This window comes from Mauremys mutica, chromosome 3, assembly GCF_020497125.1.
Source record: "Mauremys mutica isolate MM-2020 ecotype Southern chromosome 3, ASM2049712v1, whole genome shotgun sequence".
In the NCBI taxonomy this organism is placed as follows: Eukaryota; Metazoa; Chordata; order Testudines; family Geoemydidae; genus Mauremys; species Mauremys mutica.
The window spans coordinates 170,797,762-170,819,920 of NC_059074.1; the positions used below are offsets into that span (position 1 = coordinate 170,797,762).

Consider the following 22,159-nt stretch of genomic DNA (forward strand, 5'->3'; position numbering starts at 1 on the left):
CGTCATACTTTGTACAAAACATATCATAATTACATGACAGTGGTGAATATGGGGGTTCCAGGGTGCTGCTTTGAGGTATAGTGTCAGAGTGATATACTGGTGTAAAGGGTGGCTTTCACTGTTTGAACAAGTGAAGAAATTCCTAATGTTGATGGGAGGCCCTTTGTTGCAAAATACTATGCTAGAATAAGAATTGTGATGTAAAAACAGTTGTAGATTTATTTTGTGTACAATAACTTTGAAATGATGGTTAGGTCAATATGCCTTTGCATCTTTCTTTCTTTCTTTCTTTCTTTCTTTCTTTCTTTCTTTCTTTCTTTCTTTCTTTCTTTCTTTCTTTCTTTCGTAAAGTCACTATTCAACACTTATACTGTATTTATTTCACTACAATGGTACAGATGTTTTAATATGCTGATTATAAATTAATTTGGAACTGAATGCTGTTGACTTTGAAGTCTTTACTTAATTGCTGTAACATAAATATATAAAGCTCTTAATGCAAGTAGAGAAGGAGTGAGAAGGAATCTCTCTTGAAAGTCTGTAATGGACTATTAATGGTTATCTAATGATTGGGTGACCATAGGCTGTAACAAAAACTTAATTACTTCTGATCTGACATGCTCACTTCTGGTGTTATTTATTATAAGTACAATTTACAGTAAAATTTTATTATAATCTCATTCATCGTTGCATGAAAAGTGATGTTGTATCATTTTGAAATTACTGTAATGTATTTCAGAATAATGGCTTCTGTTGATACCTTCCTGTCAGATCTCTCATGTTGAATGCCAGAATACATGCATGATTCTCTATGAATAAAGAAAACTCAAAGATCAGAAATGAAATGGTATAACGTGGCTGTTTTCTTTTATATGATGTCTCCATCAGCATTCTAAGCAAGTAAAACCCCTATTCATTCAAATGAATAAAGGGTGAGGACTTATATACAAGAATATACTAATAAATGGCATTTATAAACAAGGGTCATAGACAGTAACAAGATTTTATTGTATTTTTATGGATTGCTTATGAACTTCCAACATATATTTAAAAAAACCCAGAAAACAAAACAGCCTGCCCCCAAATAGGATACACCTTACCAGATTTGTCCAGGCTTCTTATTTAAAGGGAAGCAGTCATTTTGAAATCTAGTTAGAGACATGAATTCAGAAAGTTTAAGTAGTTCCAATTACTACATCTGCTGCTTAATTTTACTGGCGAGATTTGTAATTCTAAAATTACATTTTTACCTTTCAAAATATACTTTCTTCTCCCCTGTTCCAAGTGAATTAAAGCTAATTTTTAAGAGGATCTAAACATGAAGTGTTCAGTGGCATGGGAATTTCTCCTTGAAGAATGGAAAGTAGAGTAGTCAGGTAAATTTTATAAAGTGACATTTTTTAATGATAAAAGTCCACAGAGGATTAGACTGCATGTGCTCTGGGAGTTTGCCATTTATGAGACTGCTTCTGAAATTTTATTGCTTGTAATTTAGTATGCTTTCATGAAAAAATAGCCTCTTTCTTAAGACTGTATTTTAGAAAAGCTCATATAAAAGAAATGTGTATGTTACTAGAAAATATTATGTGCAAAACAAAATCATAAGAGTAGCATCAGACTTCTAAAATACTAATTGATTTCTTTTCCACAGTGTTTCACATTTTGATTTAAAAAGCAAACCTATAGTAGATCAGTATAGAGGTATAAAAGTCATATTAGGATAGCTAGTATAATGAGAATGTGATGTTTTGTATTGACAGCTGAATTAATAGTTTCAAGGGTTTTAATGATTTTTAGACTCTATTCTTTTCGGAGTGCACATACACATATATAACTCTCACTAATGCTAATAGGATTGATGTACATGCATCAGGGAAAAAATACACTCCAGAGATTAATCCTGTAAACACAGTTCAAGAATGGGAAAACTTCTCTTTTAAATCCCACACAGCCACAATAATAGCATGAAAAATCTCCCTGCAAATACATGGAAAATATGAAAGCAAACCATATTGACTGGATTTTTTGGCTTGAACTGCAGTTGTACAAATACACTTTAAATCAATTTTCTGTTTACATTATGGGTGACTACTCAGATCTCCTGTTGTGAAATAAAATAACTATAGAGTCATTGTATGCACTTTCATATACCACATAATTTAATGGAGAATTAATATGATAGTCTACCTTCTTCTGGAGGAAGAGACATAGTAGCTACTTTGCTTTCCTTATCAGTGGAATGGGTTAAAAACTTCAGCAGCTTCAGGAATTATGTAAAGAATCCTGATGGGGTTTTCTCATATCCAAGGCACCTGTGGCATTTCTTGTCCCAAATTTCCTGTCTGTGCCTGGCTTCTGTTTCTTAGAGTAGACTTCTGTGATTATGACTTAGGACTCTAAAGGAGAGGAAAGTTTTGTGGTGTTAATTCCAAACATTGCTCAGTTGCTTCATGATTTTATCAAAAAACATATGAAGCAATTAGGGTTGCCAACTTTCTCATTGCAGAAAACCGAACACCCCTGTCTCAGCCCTTTCCCCACCCTTCCTTGAGGCCCAATCCGTGCCCTACCACTTCTACGAGGCCCCACCCTCACTCACTCCATCCCCCTTCCTTGATTATAGGAAAGGAGGCAGAGGGTTTGGGATGCGGGCTCCAGGCAGTGCAGAGCTCATGCAGCTCCCATGAAGCAGCGCCATGTTCCTCCAGCTCCTAGGTGGATTGCGGCCAGAGGGCTCAGTGTGCTGCCCCCACCCACAGGTGCCACCCCCACAGCTCCCATTGTCTGTGTTCCTGGCCAATGGGGCCTGTGGAGCGCGGGCAGGGGCAGTGTGCGAAGCCTCCCTGGCTGCCCATTCGCCTAGGAGCCAGACCTGCCAGCCACTTCCTGGGAGCCATGTGGAGCCAGGCAGGGAGCCAGCCAGCCCTGCTGTGCCGCCAACTGGACTTTTAACGGCCTGGTCAGCAATGCTGCCCGGAGCCTCCAGGGTCCCTTTTTGATTGAGTGTTGCAGTCAAAAACTGGACACCTGGCAACCCTATATTAATCTAAGTCTGCGGCTTAGTGAACTCGTTTTCCTCTCCTCTTCCCAGTTTTCAGTTTATAAAATAAAAGCTTCTTTAGGATGTTGATAACAAGTATAAGATCATTTGGATTATGTGGTCGCCATTTTCAAAACACAGATATGGTGCTTTGCTGAGACTTATCTGAGTTTATTCAAGAAACAAACAACCCCAGAAAGCTTCAACCAGGCTTTGCATTTATATGTGCTGAACAGACACATCTCCCCATCACCTCTGACACTACCCCAAAAAATATCCTCTACTTGAAGTGACTGGAGCTTTGTTGACATTAGAGAGGATAAATCACCCATATTCAGGAAGTAAAATAATGGATCTTATGCCACTCTGAGGGAAAAAATGTTTGTACAACATGTCCTTTTCTCTTTCTGCCAACAGATAGATTTTGAAAGGCTGTTTCCTTGCCTATTGATATGAGTGGTTAGAAAATCAACTTAGGTTTGCCTAAATTTCTCTGTTGTAATCCTTAGGACAGTGAATGGAAATGCCAATGTAGAATCTGTTAGTAGACTATGGAATCATACTGAAAAATTGAATTTTAGGTGCTCTCAGTTCTTAAAACTCTGCATACTTAAATTTTTACATGTAAATTAGTCAAGAGTTTGGAACTATGAACCCTGTCCCTAAACTATACAGAGATTAAAAAAAAAGTATTATATTTTCTCTGCCCTAGATTGGCCTTTATAGGTAGATGCCTATCACAATAGGAAAGACTATTCTTTAACAAGCTTTTATGTCTAAGTAGAGCTGTGTGGAAAATGTTTGTTATCACATGCTTGTTTTTTGCTGGTTCCACTTTCTGGTATTGTACAGGGTGTTTTTTGGTTTCTTTATTTACTATTTTTTGCAGTACAAAAAGTAGTTTTCACACTAGAAATAGCATTTCCTGACTACAAATAACTTCTAACCCACTCACAATTATAAAATGGAAGCCTCTGGTATCTGGTGTGGCAAGAGGTTGGGTGCCAGTTATATCACTCTACAACAATATTCTGTATTGCTGTACTTTGAATAATCAACAAAGCGCTTAATTTATTTTGTGTGGCAGTATTCTCATATCAGAAAAGAGGATAAATGGGCATAATTTTTTACTATTTTTGGGACCATAACTGTGTAATCCAAACAGTCTAACATCAAGATTTTTTTTAGGGCAGTCAAGGGATTAAAAAAATTAATCGTGATTAATTGTGTGATTAATCATGCTTTTAAACAATAATTGAATACCATTTATTTAAATATTTTTGGATGTCTTCTACATTTTAAAATATATTGATTTCAATTACAACACAGAATACAAAGTGTTCAGTGTTCACTTTATATTTATTTTTTATTACAAATATTTGAGCTGTAAAAAACAAAAGAAATAGTATTTTTCAGTTCACCTAATACAAGTACTGTAGTGCAATCTCTTTATCATGAAAGTTGAACTTACAACTGTAGATTTATGTACAAAAAACCCCTGCATTCAAAAAATAAAACAATGTAAAACTTTAGCGCCTACGAGTCCATTCAGTCCTACTTCTTGTTCCAACAGTCTCTCAGACAGACAAGTTTGTTTACATTTGCTGGAGATAATGCTGCCCACTTCTTCTTTACAAATGTCACCTGAAAGTGAGAACAGGCATTTGCATGGCGCTGTTATAGCCAGTGTTGCAAGATATTTATGTGCCACATATGCCAAACATTCATATGTCCCTTCATACTTCAGTCACCATTCCAGAAGACATGTGTCCATGCTGATGACGGGTTCTGCTTGATAACAATTCAAAGCTGAGCAGACAGACGCATGTTCCTTTTCATCATCTGAGTCAGATTCCACCAGCAGAAGGTTGGTTTTCTTTTTTGGTGGTTCGGATTCTGTAGTTTCTGCATCTGAGTGTTGCTCTTTTAAGACTTCTGAAAGCATGCTTCACACCTTGTCCTGCTCAAGACTATGGAAGTCACTTCAGATTCTTAAACCTTGGGTTGAGTGATGTAGCTATCTTTAGAAATCTCCCATTGGTACCTTCTTTGCGTTTTGTCAGATCTGTAGTAAAAGTGTTCTTTAAACGAACAACATGTGCTGGGTCATCATCTGAGACTACTATAACATGAAATATATGGCAGAATGAGGGTAAAATAGAGCAGAAGACATACAATTCTCCCTCAGAGAATTGAGTCACAAATTTAACTAGCATTAGTTTTTTAACGAGCATCATCAGCATGGAAACATGTCCTCTGGAATGGTGGCTGAAGCATGAAGGGGCATACGAATGTTTAGCCTATCTGGCACATAAAGACCTTGCAATGCCTACTACAAAAGTGCCATGTGAATGCCTGTTCTCACTTTCAGGTGATGTAAATAAGAAGCGGGCAGCATTATCTCCCGTAAATGTAAACAAACTTGTTTGTTTTAGCGATTGGCTGAACAAGAAGTAGGCCTGAGTGGACTTGTAGGCTCTAAAGTTTGACATTGTTTTGTTTATGAGTGCAGATATGTAACCAAAAAAAAGCGCCTCTACATTTGTAAGTTGTACTTTCACAATAAAGAAATTGCACTGCAGTACTTCTGTGAGGTGAATTGAAAAATACTTTTGTTTATAATTTTAATAGTGCAAATATTTGTAATAAAAATAAATATAAAGTAAGCACTGTACACTTTGTACTCTGTGTTTTAACTGAAATTAATATATTTAAAAATGTAGAAAAGCATCCAAAAATATTTAATAAATTTCCATTGGTACTCTATTGTTTAACAGTGCGATTAAAACTGCGATTAATTGCAATTAATTTTTTTGAGTTAATCGCGATTAATTGACAGCCCTATTTTTTTAAAACAATGATCTAATTTCCTGATTAACAAACAACTGTTTTATCATTAAATCATTTTATCCTGACTTTTAAGCTTTTTGACTAGTGTTGTTTTAAATTAAAATGTATGGTACTTACAACCTGCTCCAAATATGCTAGGCACTTTGTAGACACGTAACAAGACATTTCCCTTCCAGAGAGTTTACAATCTAAATAGATAACACACAAACACAAGGGGAGGAGAGGAAATAGAGATCTCTGATCAAAAGTTGCAACACATCAGTTCAGCTCCTTGTTCCCCACCTTTGACCCACTAATGTGTGCTCAACATAGTTTCCACATTTCCATTACACCTTTATTTACTCAATCAACAGACTTTGTACTGTCATAAAATAGTTTCCAATGGTGAAAAATGGAAAAATCTAATATATGTACAATTGTATCTGTAACTAGTTTACAGGACTACTCAGAATATATTATTTTTCTTTTAGAGGAAATAAATGTATCATGGTAATTTATTTTTTCAGAAGTAGTATTCATTTTTATTTGATATCCCTCCTCCCTTTTCTTCCCTCGCCCCCAGTTTTCTAAACTGGGATAATTTTTTACCAAATATTTTTGCTACGGTGTTATGATAAACATGAGATAAAGTCAATTATAATTGACATTGTAACTGTCACTTTATCACCATTTAGTAGCAGAAAGCACTTGCAGATAATTAAAAAAAAATCTGTATATTACTTGTGCATCAGTATGGTTTACTGGTTTTTAATGGTTATTAAAGGAAGGTAACTGTTCCTGAAGTTTCTGAAGCGTCTTTAAAAACAATGGGTCTTTAAAAAATAAAGTCAGAGGAGCTATGATACGAGGGAGTAAATCCTCATTTAAACAAAAATAACTGTAATGTTGTAAGAACTGTGGTGAAAATTTGTGAAAGATATATTTAAGTCTGCAATATCTAAAACAGTTCTATAGTACAAATGAACTTTACTTTAGATTTTCAGTGCTACCCGATAGTAGTATGTATGTAACCCACACAATGATGAGTTGTGTTAGAACATTTTTAGTCAGTCTGAACAAACTATATGATACATGTGACCTAAGCTGGCATAAGCAGAGAGGGCTAGGTTTTGGAGCCCTTACTCATGTGAGTAATGCTCACCAATATGAGTTTTCTCACTGATTTTGAATAATCTAGCCCAGAGTGGGTTAAGCAACTTAATTATACTACAAAGGGTTAAATATTACAACCATTTCAGTTCAATACAGCACCTGGCAACAATTCTCATATACTCTAGGCAAATTGACCAACTGTCCACCTGAGAGAGCTTTTTATCTGCAATGTGGACAATATTGCTCATATATTTATATTTAAAATTTCCTTCTTTGTATTTGTTTTGATCGTAAACAAAGCAATACAGTGTAGTTATTTACCTTTAGCATCCTAGCTGCAAACACAGACTTGATGTCATTGGTGCTGCCATTGCTAAACTGAAAAGAAACCCACGCACAGTTGTTGTGTCTTTTTTCTTTGATATTTGCAGTTAACTCGTTATTACTTAGTCATAGTATTTTCATATTCTTTTAGCTGTAGGCTCTGTCATGTTGGTCACACACAAAGCACGTTTTTAAGTGTTAAGGCTTAGTTCAGAATAAAGAGGTATATGAGAAAGGAGAGGATTTAGTAACAATTATTGAATGTAAAGTTTATTCCTTTGGTCTGGTCTAAACATGAAGTTGCCCATGTTTAACTGAACCGATTTAAACTCATGCAACTTTGCGTGTAGATGCTGTTGTATTGGTTTAAACCTTGCTTTCTAAAACTGATACAAGCCTGATACAAGGTATACTGTGATAAGCCAGATTTAAACCAATATGTGTCCACTAAGGGATTTGTGCTGGTTTAACGAAATTGATTTTTAAGCCATTTTAAGTTAAATGAGTGCAATTTCTATATACAGACTAGCCCTCAGTCTGTTCCTTTATTAATGCTAAATGTAAGTAGCTTTTTAAGCATAAAAAGGTAACGAGAACAGCTCAGAACATAGATTACAGAATAATATAAGTAACAGACTATAATTACTGCATAGTGCTCTCCAGCTTGTTAACAAAGGCAATGTATTCTGACAGTATGAGTTCCAGTTGGAACAACAGGGAGCCCTCATCAGCCTTCTCCTTCAGTGAAAACTGCTGTTGAAGGGGGCGAACCTTCTGAGAAAGCCAGGTACAGCCTATAATACAAAATTAAAGTTTAACTTTAAAGCTAAATTGAAAACTGAATTACTCAAATGCACAACCTTTATTCCAGCCACACACTTCTTCATGGCCAAATAACGTATAGACTTGATCAGTATATGCACACCTATAGTTGGATTTATATTTGTGTAGTTGAGATTTTACATTTGAATGTGATTTAGAGGAATTGGGTTGTGTGCTTTTGTAGTTAATTATATGTTTGAAGTGCAAGGGAGCTGTGGGAAAGAGGAGTCTGGGCATGTCTACACACAAAAGTTATACTGGTTTATCTTAAATTAGTGTAGTAAAACTGGTGCAACTTTTTGTGTGCAGACTCATTGAATTTAAAACTGGTTCTGTCAGTTTATCTTGTGCCTGCAAATTCATCAGTGCAAGATAAACAGATATAAGTCAGACTTAAAACTGATATAAGAGTCAGGTTTCAGAGTGGTAGCCGTATTAGTCTTTGCTGATATAAGAGTGTCCATATGCAAACTTGAACTAGTTTAAATTTGTGTAAAATTGTACACTTTTAATCCTGTACAACTAATCCAGGTCAAAGAAAGCAATAATATGGGTAATATGATGTTATGGCATGTAAATAAAGATTCCCTTAACTGATAATCGTGTTGATGAGAAATAAACTAAATCAACCTCAACTCTAAGTTGGGCAAGTTTTTTGTGTGGGCATATGCAGTATGCTAAGGCACTGAAATTAACCCTATATATACTGTAACCGTATAAATGCTGCATGCTATATTTATGCAATATGTCCAACTTGTGGTTGTTGTTGGAGTCACAACTATGAATGTCCTTACTTCTGTGCATGTAAAATCTCAAGAAAAACATTGTAGTACCATTTCTTTTGCATTGATAACTACTAGTTGGTCATGATTTTGTTGATTGATTGTGTTGCCTTTGCTTTGCTACATATATTTTACCATTTTGACCCATGATTCAATAAAGCTTTTACTGAATTAATTACTTGCTTATGTCAGTATTTTCCTAATATAGAGTCTTTTTTGGGGTGGAGGATGGGTATAATGGTATTGGACTTTGTAAGAGCTTTTAGTCCCTGGATAACTTCCTTAAATTATGCTTTCAGACTGGCTGGTAAACTTAAACAGAGAATTAAAATTTCTCTGCTGTTTTTCATACAGTGGATGAAATAAAAATACCCAAAGAATGCCAAGAGCTAGGACTTGTAAACAGAAGGAACGCTAAATAAATAAATAAACAAACAAACAAATAGAAAGGTTGACATTTTTATATTTGAAGAGGAGCAGGCATGTTTTGAACTTCATTGTATATTTTGCAGTTAGGATTCATTAGCTGAAACAAATATAGCTTCTAACAGTGATTCACCTTCACTGTAGTTGTCAAACCCATTGTGTGTTTGAAAGGTTAACCTTTAACATTTTTTCCCATTGTTGTTTTTCATCTTTAATTACTAACTTCATAAAGAAGACGCATAATAAAGTTTTGTATCTGAAGCAGCCCAAGTTTCCCTGATATTCCTATAAGGAATCATAGAAGGAGTTAGTATTATGATGAGCCCTTAATCACCATGTAAGAAATTGAACAGTATGTAACAGACATGAACAATTTTATAACAATTTTAAAATATCATTTGAATAGTGCATTGTCTCCTGTACAATAGGTAAACTTTTGCTTTTTCTCCTTCTTGATTGACACATTTTTCTCCTATCAATTCTTCATTCCCTTTCCTATTGAATTGCTTTTCAGTAGCGTAGAAATCTCTACAATTGTAAACTTTTAAGCGGACTTATCTCTGGTACATTGTCTGAACAGTAAGATTCTACACAAATTAAATGAAGGAAGTAATTACCATAGTAGTACCCTGGCAACAACTCTACCTGCTGCTATCAAAGTACCCCATGTGCGCTCAGTGGCAGCTTGGCTCTGTTATATTAGCTAGACCCCTTGAAAGGGTTGTAGTCTTAACATTGGCATGTGTGGCATTGTGTGTGTTAGAGTGCCAGTGGCAGAACTGAGACACCTGCAGGTTCAGGTTCTTTGCAAGAAATTTGCTTTTAATTGCTTAATTTTTGTCATCTGTAAGTAGAGGTGGGTGATTTACCTCTGTAACCTCACCAACAAGTGTCTGTGTGGGTGTGGTGGCTGTAGGGAGTGAGCTGTTTTCTCTCACTTCCCTGCATATGCAGCCCACCCAATAGAGCAGACAGGTGGATAGGTGGGGGAACTGGGATTCAACGGAGCTAGAGTCACTTCAGGGAGTTTTCTCCCCTGACACTAGGAGAAGAGCCATTAGGGAGCCAGAAGGGGATGAGCAGCAGATGTAGTAGGATAGCAATCTTGAATTTGGAGAGAATCATGATTCTACCGTGAGAGAACACGCAGACTTAAGTGTTTAGCATCAGTACTACATGGGTTGTTTGTAAAATATCTGTGTTCCATAGAAGAATAGATAAGATGGCCTCAGTATTTCCTTTAACTAACTATAGTGAACATCTGGGGAACCCTGCCAATACAGAGGCAGTGTTGATGAGTATTCTCAGGCAAGATTTATAGCAGTAAGTCAGGATTAGAGCGCTGCTTTGTACTATTTTTAATCCCACAACCATCCTGCCCTGCAATACCTACTCCCACTGCCTCCAGTGGGATTTACCATGTGTCAAGCTGGTTCCAAAGTATTTTAGATTTGTATCAGTTCAAAATATGGAGCAAACTGACAAAATACTCATAAAGGTCTCTGCTTTTAAAGATTAAAAGATTAAAAACTTTTATAAGATGTGTGCCCTTCTAGTTAGTGTTATATCAGTACTTATTATTGTTTTAATAAAACAAATTATTTTGATATTTAAAATTATACCCCTTTTTTCTTCTGTTCTATTAGAGCATGGGTCGGCAATCTTTGGCATGCGGATCATCAGGGTAATCCACTGGCGGGCCGCGAGACATTTTTGTTTACGTTGACAGTCTGCAGGCACGGCCCCTCACAGCTCCCAGTGGCTGCGGTTCGCTGTTCTTGGCCAATGGGAGCTGCGAGAAGAGCGGCCAGCACATCCTGCAGCTCCCACTGGCTGGGAACAGTGAACCGCGGCCACTGGGAGCTGCAGGGGGCTGTGCCTGCGGATGGTAAGCATCAGAAAAATATCTCACGGCCCGCCACCTAATTACCCTGAATGGGCCGTGTGCCGAAGATTGCCGAACCCTGTATTAGAGGGATACTGTCAACTTTTAAAACACAGTGTCACCTGAAAATAGTGTTACAGATTATAATAACTGAAGTCAATTAGGGGTGTTAATTTTTTTCTCTGTGCAGTTTGTTTGCATTGTGCATTTGACATTACTTTGTTTATAGGCAGTTTTACTATTTTGTTGACTGCATGCTCCTTCCCAGGCCCTGCTCTGGTTTTACCAGTAACAGTAGCAGCAGAGCTAAAGCTGAACAGTAGTGACAGCGGGCAGCTGTGTGCACAAAGAGGAAAAGAAGGGGAAGGGAGGTGAAAGAGGAATGGTAGTGTTGCTCTTGTGGCCATCTGAAAAACTCTTAAGCACAAATAGAGGAACAGAAAACATCTTTTTTAAAGGAATTAATCACATATAACAGTGGCTCTCAAACTTTTTTACTGGTGACCCCTTTCACACATCAAGCCTTTGAATGTGACACCCCCCCTTATAAATTAAAAACACTTTTTAATATATTTAACTGTTTAACACTGTTATAAATGCTGGAGGCAAAGTGGGGTTTGGGGTGGAGGTTGACAGCTCGCAACCCCCCCATGTAATAACCTTGTGACCGCCCTGAGGGGTCCCAACCACTAGTTTGAGAACCCCTGACATACAATATTTAAAAGTTTTCATCCTTAGTTATTAGAATGCATAAAATGGCAACCTGTTTTACAACAATTGATGAAGAATTTTCTTTAGAATATCCAGGCAGGTTGCCTAGAGGGTTTTAAAAAAAAGTGAATGTTCACAACTGTATTACATAGCAAAGCTAATTTCATCCTGTCTTCTATCCTTGTGCAGAAGAAGTTGAAGAAGAGTCTGAAACTACGAATGAGGCCGATTTGACTGATAAACAGAAACATCAGTTGAAACACAGAGAGCTCTTTCTTTCTCGCCAGTATGAGTCTCTTCCTGCAACACATATCAGGTAAGAAACTTTAAGAAAGCTTATTTTTTTGGTGGTTGCAATGGGCTGCCCACTCTACTCCACCCAGTTTGGAGCTCGAGACTTGTATGGCTGCGATTACAGCCCTGAGCTGTTTGTGAGAGGACACAGACATTTCAAAAGAAATTTACTCCAACCTGTTTGTTACAAAACCTAAAAGACACAATAGCTGGATTTGGCTAAATGTTGCAAGAGCATTTTTGCCATCATATCCTTAGAGATCTTTTATATTTAAACAACCTTAAAACTTGTAACTTGGGCTTTTAATTTGACATGTTATCATGCTTCTACCCATACCTCCCTTCATTTTTAAATTGCTCTGACGCTACTGCTGAGTAAAGCGGAAAAGAGTTGTAGTTGATTTCATACTGGAAAATGCTCTGAGCATAGGTGCCATCCCCACTGATGAAGGGAGCTCTTTGTGTTTGTTGGGAGAGAGGATCTAGAAACTAGAAGGGATGCAGTGATAAAGAGACGAGCAAAGGCAAGTGGAAGAGAAGGGTACAATTGTAGGCTGGTAATGCAAGGAAATTTTAGCTCTCACAGTACATCCAGCCCAGTCTATCACTTGAGAAGTCATCAGTAGCTGGAAGCTCATCCACCGTGGTCAAAGAAAGTACTTTCCATTGCTCAAGAGAGGGCGTTTGTGGCCTAGTGGATAGGACAGAGGACTGGCAGTTGAATAGAACAAAACTCTTTCCCAGCTCTGTCACAGACTCACTGTATGACTTGATTAAGTCACTTAACCTCTGTACCTCAGTTTCTACATCTGTGGGTTGTTTACACAGGAAGTTACACAGCACAGCAAGCTAGTAAAAGTACCTTTGTGCATTTTAGCTTGATACACTGTAAAGTGTACTAAGATAAACCACCAAGGGCACTTTTAGTGCATGGTATGAGTGTCCACACATGGAGTTACTGTGGAGTAGGTAGTGTGCTGTAAATTCATACCTAACTTACTGCACAGTAACTCCCCCTGTAGACAAGCCCTATAAAATGGAGGTGATAATGCTTACTCAACTTTTCATCTAACTTTGAAATCTGTACATGAAAGTTACTCTTAAGTATTATTATTTATTACAAGAGAGCTCCTGCTCTAGTAGAACAAATGACCTTTGTTCACCTTCTCCAGTGCAATGGTTGCTATAACATGAGGCATAAGTAGAGTAGAACCTCACTAGCACACACTTCACTTGTCACCCTGTAAAAATACTACAGTATGCACACACATGCGCAAAACGGTGAGTGCACTCTCATCTTACCAAACCTTAATTACTTTTACCAGATACCTTCCCGAACAATTATGTGTGCTGTAATGAATTTTCAAAATGAAACTGCCTTTGTCAAAGTAAATGGACATAGTATTGCATTATCCTTGCTTTGAATTGTGCTTATTAATTTACACAGTTCAAATTCTCAATAATTCTCTCAGTTTTTAATGTGAATTACTGAAAAAAGAGGGAAAAAATTGGTGGGGAAGTAGAAGATCCCTTTTCTTTTTCTCCCTCCCACCCCAGTAGCACTCAAACAAAGAGCCAGAGTCTCAGGCAGTAAAAATTGTCCTAGCTCCATTGAATGGAGCTATGCTGATTTAAACCACCAGAGGTTCTGGCCCTTCAAATGGGAAAGACATGTAGTACTGATGGGTGAGGAGAAATGATGCAAGGAAATAAAGGTGGTAAATGCAGACAGAAGTTGGCTGGAGTAAGAAGATGAGCCCTACTCCCTTTGGAAGAAGTAAGAGGAGAAAGTTAGAAGTGAGTAACTTAATTTTATTGGTAGACTTGCCTTTCTGAGTTGCTTTAGGTTCCCAGTCCTAATGCCGAGCTTGAAAACTGCCAAACACCTTCTCCCATGATGAAAACTATCTGTGTTGCTATGCTTGTAATTTAAAGGAAGAAAAGTAGTTCACACTGTTGAGCATGTACTATCTTTAATTGATTTACATTGGAAAAATAACTTTCTAGTTAAAACCTTCTTAATAATGTAACTGACTACACTTCTCTTGCTTTTGTTACACCTTTTTACCCTGCTTAGCTTCACTCTGTTTTGTTCCTTCATGGTGTAACTTTGTTATTCTTAAATCACTGAAATAGGCTTTTAACATTTTAAACTCTATTTTAACATTTTTTTGTTTTGTTTCGGAATATAAATTATGTTTAATTTTCTTGAAATGTAAATTTGGGGAGTGCTCTTGGAAGATTACAGACTTTGGGCCTGATTCTCATTTACACTAAGGCCCCTTTATGCCCCTGTGGTAGCCTTAAAGTCGGTGTAACTTGAAGACTTCTGTCAGTTTGAAGTTAATGGAGTTAACAGCAGTATAAAACTATTGTAAGTGAAAGGAGCCCTGCAGAGTTCAAAACTTGGATTTTTTATGATCTCTATATTTGTCTGATTACACATTAATTCAGACCATTTTTCTGAAGCAAAATAAAATAAATGATAGCTGACCCCCCCCATTTAAATTTTTTTGTTAAGTTTGAATGGTTCAGTCATATAGACGTCAGACCCAAAGAGCCATGTTTTACAAAGGGCTAGCCATTTAGTTAGGGTGTGTCTCCACTGTGGTTAGACATCCAAGGCTGGCCCATGCCAGCTGACTGTTTAATTGTGGTGTAGACCTTTGGGCTCGGGCTGCAGCCTGAAATCTGGGATCCTCCCACCTCTCAGTCCTAGAGCCCAGGTTCCAGCATGAGCACAAATGTCTGTATTGCAGGTAAACAGCACCTTAGCCCGAGCCCAGCATGGGCCAGCCACAAGTGTCTAATTGCAGTGTAGACATACCCTTAGTTACATTAAAGAAGACATACTGAGGGCTAACTTGGCCCTCCCTTTCTCACTGCAGTTCTAAACTCTAGTTTGATTTTGGTATTTATATGAATCCAAGAATGTTGAAGGGAAGGGGTAAATCATGCCTAACTGCATGTTGGTTAATTTGACCAGATAACCGTAACAAGTTATTTATTTGTCAAGCACTAAGCACACAGTATAAAAATAATGTCTAACTATCTAACCTTTTTCTAACAGGGTTGTTTTTAAGATACCAACTTTTATGCCATATGATTAATGTGCCTTTTTCCCATGTGAAATGTTTTGGCTCAAATTACTTTTACTGTAAACTGAAAAGAGAATTTATTCTGTTTAAAACTATTATATGTTTGAGAGTTTAATACAGTAAACTATAGTTATTATATTACATTAGGTTTCTTTATTAACTTATAGGAAACTTAATACCACAGCATCTGTGGTTTTCTTTACCATAATTTGGTCTGTTCAACTATGGCCTTGTCTACACTACAGGACTATTTCGAATCTACTTAATTCGAATTTGTGGATTCGACCTTATGAAGTCAAATTTGTGTATCCATACTAAATACACTAATTCGAACTTCTGAGTCCACATTAACGGGGCCGGCGTCGACTTTCGAAGCGGTGCACTGTGGGAAGCTATTCCACAGTTCCCGCAGTCCCCGCTGCCCATTGGAATGCTGGGTAGAGCCCCCAATGCCTGCTGGGGGAAAAAATGTGTCGAGGGTGGTTTTGGGTAACTGTCGTCATTGAACCGTCAATCACGCCCTCACTCCCTCCCTCCCTGAAAGCGCCTGCGGGCAATCTGTTCGTGCACTTTTCTGGTCAGTGACAGCGTGGACGCCACAGCACTGCAAGCATGGAGCCCGCTGCGATCCTCGCCGTTTTCTCCTCCTCGCACTTTATCGTCCACCTCTTCCACATTCAGCTGCTGAGAAATTGGGCTACTTTTCAATGGTTCTGCAAGCACTGGGGGACCATAGGGGCCTTTTTACCAACATGAACGTCGTATGGCCGGGCAAGGTTCCTGATGCGTGTGTTCTCAGGAACTGTGGGCTGCTCAGACGCCTGCTGGAAGGTAGTTTCTTCCCGTACCACGAAATAACTGTTGTGGATGTGCATTTGCCTATAGTGATCCTCGGTGACCCAGCCTGCCCGCTAATGCACTTGCTCATGAAGCCCTATACAGGCGCCTGGGACAGCGACAAGGAACTCTTTAAATACCAGCGAGCAGCGAGCAGCGTGACCTGTGACTGTTCAGTTTCTTTACAGAGAAGCTGAACCTGCCCCTGTTTCTTTACCCAGTTACTGTTGACTCTCCTCTTCGGTTAAATACCCCGTTCTCCCCGTTTCCTCCACTTCCAAGACACGTGTAAAAATAAAATACATGTCACACTGTTACTGAGGAGAGGTTTCTTTATTCATGACTTTTCGTTAAAGGGTCGAAACTGGAACGCAGACTGCGGTGGGTAGGGTGTGCGCTGATGTAAAGACCGCCTCTAAACTCAAGGAATGACAGGCTCCTGCTCCTACAGCGGTCCGCATTGCCGGACTGCTTGTTTCAACGGAGCCTGCCATCCCTCCTTTTTGGGATTCTGTGTGCGGGGGGCTATGTGGCCTTGTGGCGGAGGAGGACGGATACAGATTCCTCTGCTGCGTGACTCAGCGGTCCACGACAAGGACCGCTGTATAAGATCTGTACCCGCCCTCCCCCGCTAAAAAGTCACATCCCCACCGCCCACACAGAACCTGGAAACCACCTCCCATACCGACCACGGTGCCTGCTGACTGCACTGTGTGTGTTACCCGCTGCTGATCCGGCCCCCATGTCTGTACCCTGCGAAAGGTGCCTGTCCTATGCAATTAGCAACGCACTTCCCCACGCACCCCATTCAAACACAGTCTTCAGTGAAGAAACATGACGGAAACAGTACTTAACAGCAAAGTATTTTTATTACTTAAGTACACAGTTATGGGATGGGACTGGGATTGGGACTTGTTTGAGTCCGGAAGGGAAGGACTTATGCAAATGTAGGGTATGAGAGCTTTTGGTTACTTGAGCACTCTGCTGGGGTGCAGTGACAGTATTCACGGCCCAGGGCGGGCATCCTCCTGGTTATTTAGGGTGAGGGGGGTATGTGACTTTGTGGCGGGGGAGGGCGGTTGCAGAGATACTGCCGGGGGCTCTGTCCTGCAGCGGTCCTGCAGAACATACACAAGTCGCCGGAGCGTGTCCGTTTGCTCCCTCAGTAGTACAAGCATTGCTTGAGTCGCCTGCTTGTGTTCCTCACGCCACCTCTCCTCCCATTCGCTGTGTGAGCGCTGGTACAGAGAGACTTTCTCCCTCCACTGCCTCTGCTGGTCCGCCTCGGCTAGGTAGCAGCCCACACATTCATCGAAAATCGTGTCCCTTGTCTTTTTCTTTCGCCGCCTAATCTTCGCCAGCCTCTGCGAGGTGGATGCTGTGGAAGGTCTGGAGACAGTGGAAGCTGTGAGATGGGAAACAGTTAGTTAATTCCTTGCAATGATACTTTTTTGCGAACAATTAACTGAGTCTAGGCTGTCTCTGTGAATTTTTTGTTGAGACCCCTGTGCCTGCTGTTGCACAAATCATTTGCGCGGTGGATTCTGGGTAAATGTCGCCAGTCATTCCTTCCTCCGGGAAAGCAACGGCAGACAATCATTTCGAGCACGTTTTCCATGAAATGCCCTGGCACACGCCATAGCGTGGCAACAATGGATCCTATTTTGCCTTTTGTGTATGTCACCGTATGTGTACTGGATGCCGCTGACAGAGGCGGACCAGCAGCGCTACACAGCAGCATGCTTATGCTTTTGCATGACAGCAGCGATGGTTACCAGGCATACTGCACCGTCTACCATACCATGAACTGGTAAGAAGACGGTAATAAGATGGTCATGGTTACCTGTCCTTTTGCACTGCACCATTTGGTGCTGTCATAAGTGCCCCTGGTCGATCAGCCAGGGGCGCAAAAGCAAAATTTGGGAATGACTCCCCGAGTCAATCCCTCCTTTTTGGGTATCTAAAAATAGAATCAGTCCTGCCTAGATTATGGGCAAGTGTACTAGAGAACCACTGTATCATACAACCAGAGACCACAGCTGCTCTCTGTCCAATCCTGCATAAATTTTGAGCTGAACGCTATTCACAGGGTGTGCTCCTGAAACAACCCCAGCTGTTCATTCCGTTCTTCCCCCAGCCTTCCTGGGTTCCAATACCATTGTCCCCCCACTTGTGTGATGAAGTAATATAGAATGCATGAATAAGACACAGGTAGTCGTTTGTGAGAAATGAGTGGAAGGAAGCCTCCAGCTGCAATGATAGTCCAGAGATGACATTAAGGGGTGTGGAGGAGGGAGCCACTCATCCCTCTGCTAGTCCAGGGGCAATTGAATCTTTTCTTTACAATGAAGGGTGGGGGCTGATGGAGCTCAGCCCCCTGTTGCAATGATGAGGACGGTTACCAGCCATACTGCACCATCTACCATGAAAAATTAGCAACAGGCGGCCTTGACCGACCTGTCCCAAACAAGTTGGTATGGTCGTTATGGTTACCAGTCCTTTTGCACTGCCCCATGTGCCAATAGGCTGATGATGAGGATGGATTTCCATCTTATTGTACCATCAGCCATCCATAGCGTGGGGGGAGCAAGGATGTTGGTGTTGAGTGCTGCACCATCGCGTCTATCTGCAGCATTCAGTACAGATATGGTGACATGTAAAAGAGTCAACAGAGGATTGTTTTCCCTTTAACTTCTGGGGGTCGGGGGGGTGCATAAATTGCCGAGCTATGCCCCGACCCACCGCGGACACTGTGTTTGACCCTAGAAGCATTTGGAGATCAGCCAAGAATGCAAATGCTTTTCGGAGACAGCAGGAACTGTGGGATACCTTGCGTCCTCGTTCCCCCCTCCCTCCATGAGCGTCCATTTGATTCTTTGGCTTTCCGTTACGCTCGTCATGCAGCAGCGTGCTGAGTCTGTGCTATGCCGTCTGTCCGTTTATTTATTAAAAATACTTTGGACCAGGCGTAACGTAACATTTCTTCCCCTACTTAGATGCAGGAGTCTCCGAGCGAGATCACCGTGAGGACGGGCACTGAAGGAGATAGAGAGCGCATGCTGCGTGAAATCTAGCACGAACCATGGACCTATGCAGCCGTGCTCGGGGAGGCAGTGCTCCCTGAATACCGCACGAAAGCCTCGCGCGGAAAAGTGTGCTATCACGGAGCACCCAATAAGGCAGCTCTCCCCAGGAACCTCCTGCTGATGCTTATCGATTAACGGCAGGAGAGCTTCGTGGAGATCTCCCAGGAGGATTTCTGTTCTATCACCATATATACAGAGACCTCCTTTTCACACACTTCAGATTCCTGTTATATTAAGAATAAAAGTTAACATGGTTAAAGCACTTACCGACTGATCCTACCCCTGATTCAGGATCCGGGTTCCTGGCCGGGGAGGGTTGGTAGGGGATCTCCGTGACGGTGATGAAGAGATCCTGGCTGTCGGGGAGACCAGCGTTGTAAGCGCTATCGCCTGCCTCGTCCTCCACAAACCCTTCCTCATCTTCCCCGTCCGTGAACATCGTCGAGGAACTGTCCGTCGACACTGTCCCATCATCAGAGTCTATGGTCACTGGTGGGGCAGTGGTGGCAGGCTCCGTAGCGTCCGTTGGCCGCTTTGATTTTTTGGTAGGCTTGTCTGGGGTCTTGATTTTCACGCGGCACTGTGTTGCATGACGGCTGTATCCTCTGTCTGTATCATGGCTTTGGAGACCTTCTCGTAGGTCTTTGCATTCCGTTTGTTGGAGCGCAGCTCCGAAAGCACAGACTACTCGCCCCCCACACCGATCAGATCGAAGAGTTCCCGGTCAGTCTATGCCGGGTCCCTCTTTCTATTCAGAGATTACATGAACTCCTCTGCTGGAGAGCTCTGCATTGCTGCCGGTGCTGCGGAGCTCGCCCCGATGTGCAACCAGAACGTCAGATTCAAACCGCCCAGACAGGAAAATGAATTCAAATTTTCGCGGGTCATTTCCTGTGTGGCTGGGCAGAGAATCCAAGCTCGGGCTGCTGTCCAGAGCGTCAACAGAGTGGTGCAGTGTGGGATAGCTCCCGGAGCTACTAAGTTCGATTTCCATCCACACCTAGCCTAATTCGAACTAGCCATGTCGAACTTAGCGTTACTCCACCTGCCGGGGTGGAGTACCAAATTCGAACTAAAGAGCCCTCTAGTTCGAATTAAATGGCTTCCTGGTGTGGACGGTTGAGCGGTTAGTTCGAATTAACGCTGATAAATTCGAATTGAAGTCCTAGTGTAGACCAGGCCTATGACATTTAAATTGGTCTTTCTGCTGGAACTGCTACCTAAGCACACATACTAGAAAATAATGAGTGTGTGAGCAGTGACTTCAGTCGAATATGATGGCTACAATGTTTATTGAATAAACAGAGTGTACTCTTCTATTTTGTTCCTTCATGTGGTGTTTCTAACTTTCATTGTTTTATTTTATGTGATGTTCCTACACTTCAGTGTAACTTGTATGAAAAGGTTCAAATGGTTGAAGGTGTTGCAGGTCAAGTGTTTGCAGGTTAATTAACTATTTCGTATGATTGATGCACAGGATTACTTGCCTCTTGCTTGAAATTTGTTTTTTCTTTTTTATGGTCCCAAGTTAAGAGGGAATTGGGGAAGCCTGTATATGCTTAGCCTGTCTCAGGGGATTGAATTAATCTCTGAAACCATTTATAATTGCTCTCCGAACCGAAGTACTTAAAATATTCCTTCACAACCATTTGAAGGAACATTGTTATTGCTATTAACTTATTCAGCAGTATGTATAGCACCTTTTTCATGGTCTTTGTTTGATTTGTACCTGCTAGTAAATGTTCTGGTTCAGTTATAATTTCTTGCTGTAATGTTTGTTTGGCTTTTGTGTACCTCGTCTCCTCAGAAGTCCCAATTAAAATAAGGTTAGCATCTCTCAGGCTGCCCTGTACAACAATTTAAAAAAAAAATCTTATAAAATGTAATGCAACAAGAGTTGTGTGGAGCCAAACAGGCTGCATGTGGGTTGGGAATAGAAAAATGTTTTAAAACCAATGGGTGATTGTGAGAACAAGATTTCAAACAAGCAGACTTACTGATCTAAATTTAATTAATGTTAAATATCTTTATTGGAAAACGTTAGTTAATTGATTGATAAATACAAGTGTGTGTTTTTGTGTGGAGAAATCAATTTGGACAGAAGGATAATAATGATAATTCTCTTAATCCACAGCTACATGAGAAACAATTACCATGACAGTATTAGAAAGAAATCTGGCAAGTTATTTACTGATCAATATTCTTCTAGGTCAGTTCAGTAGTAGTTTTTCTCTTTCTCCCACCCAAGCCCAAAACCGGTTGCTGTTTCTTGCTGTGATCCACAGGGCAGAATTTCGTAGATTTTTAAGGCCACAAGGGACCATTTTGATTATGTAGCCCGATCTCTTGCCTAACACAGGCCACAGAATTTCATGCAGCAGTTCTTGGATCAGTCCCAGCAACTTGTGATTGAATGAGAGTAATATCTTTTAGTGAGACATCCAGTCTTGATTTAATGACTCTGAGGAATGGTGAACCACATCCTTTGATAACCTGTTCCGGTGTAGTCTCTTGTCACAGCAATAAACTAATTTTTTTTCTGGATTTTGGGGATCTTAGTAAGGGAATGCTTGGGTATTCCTATCCCTAGCTCACATTGTGTGCTGGCCTGGGGGAGAGAGATTGTTTCAAGATGCTGCAGAATTGGCTGAGCACTGTGTTAGAGCTCTGAAATCAACATAGCTGCCAAGTATTATGCAGCTCCACGTGTAACCTTTTATGCAAATGATTTAATGAACAAGTCTGCATATTTGCCAATTAACATTAATTAACATATAACCATAAATTTCATCTTAAAAATTTTTCATTGCATTAGTGCTGGTTAAAGGCGTTAGAAAACTAATTATTAATGTAAATACAATTCTATCCCATTTTGCATGTGCATTATGGTAAAGTCTCTAATTATGTGATCA

General features: G+C 40.1%; 1 protein-coding gene across 4 annotated transcripts in view; it reads left to right on the forward strand.

Annotated features, from left to right (window-relative positions):
- MTA3 (metastasis associated 1 family member 3) overlaps positions 1-22,159 on the forward strand; it is a 228,903-nt gene that overhangs the window by 19,427 nt on the left and 187,317 nt on the right. For all 4 annotated transcript variants that reach the window (XM_045011460.1, XM_045011463.1, XM_045011461.1 and 1 more), the window contains one exon: positions 12,122-12,248. In XM_045011460.1, coding sequence (XP_044867395.1) covers positions 12,122-12,248 — 127 coding nt within the window. The remainder of the gene's footprint in view (positions 1-12,121; positions 12,249-22,159) is intronic.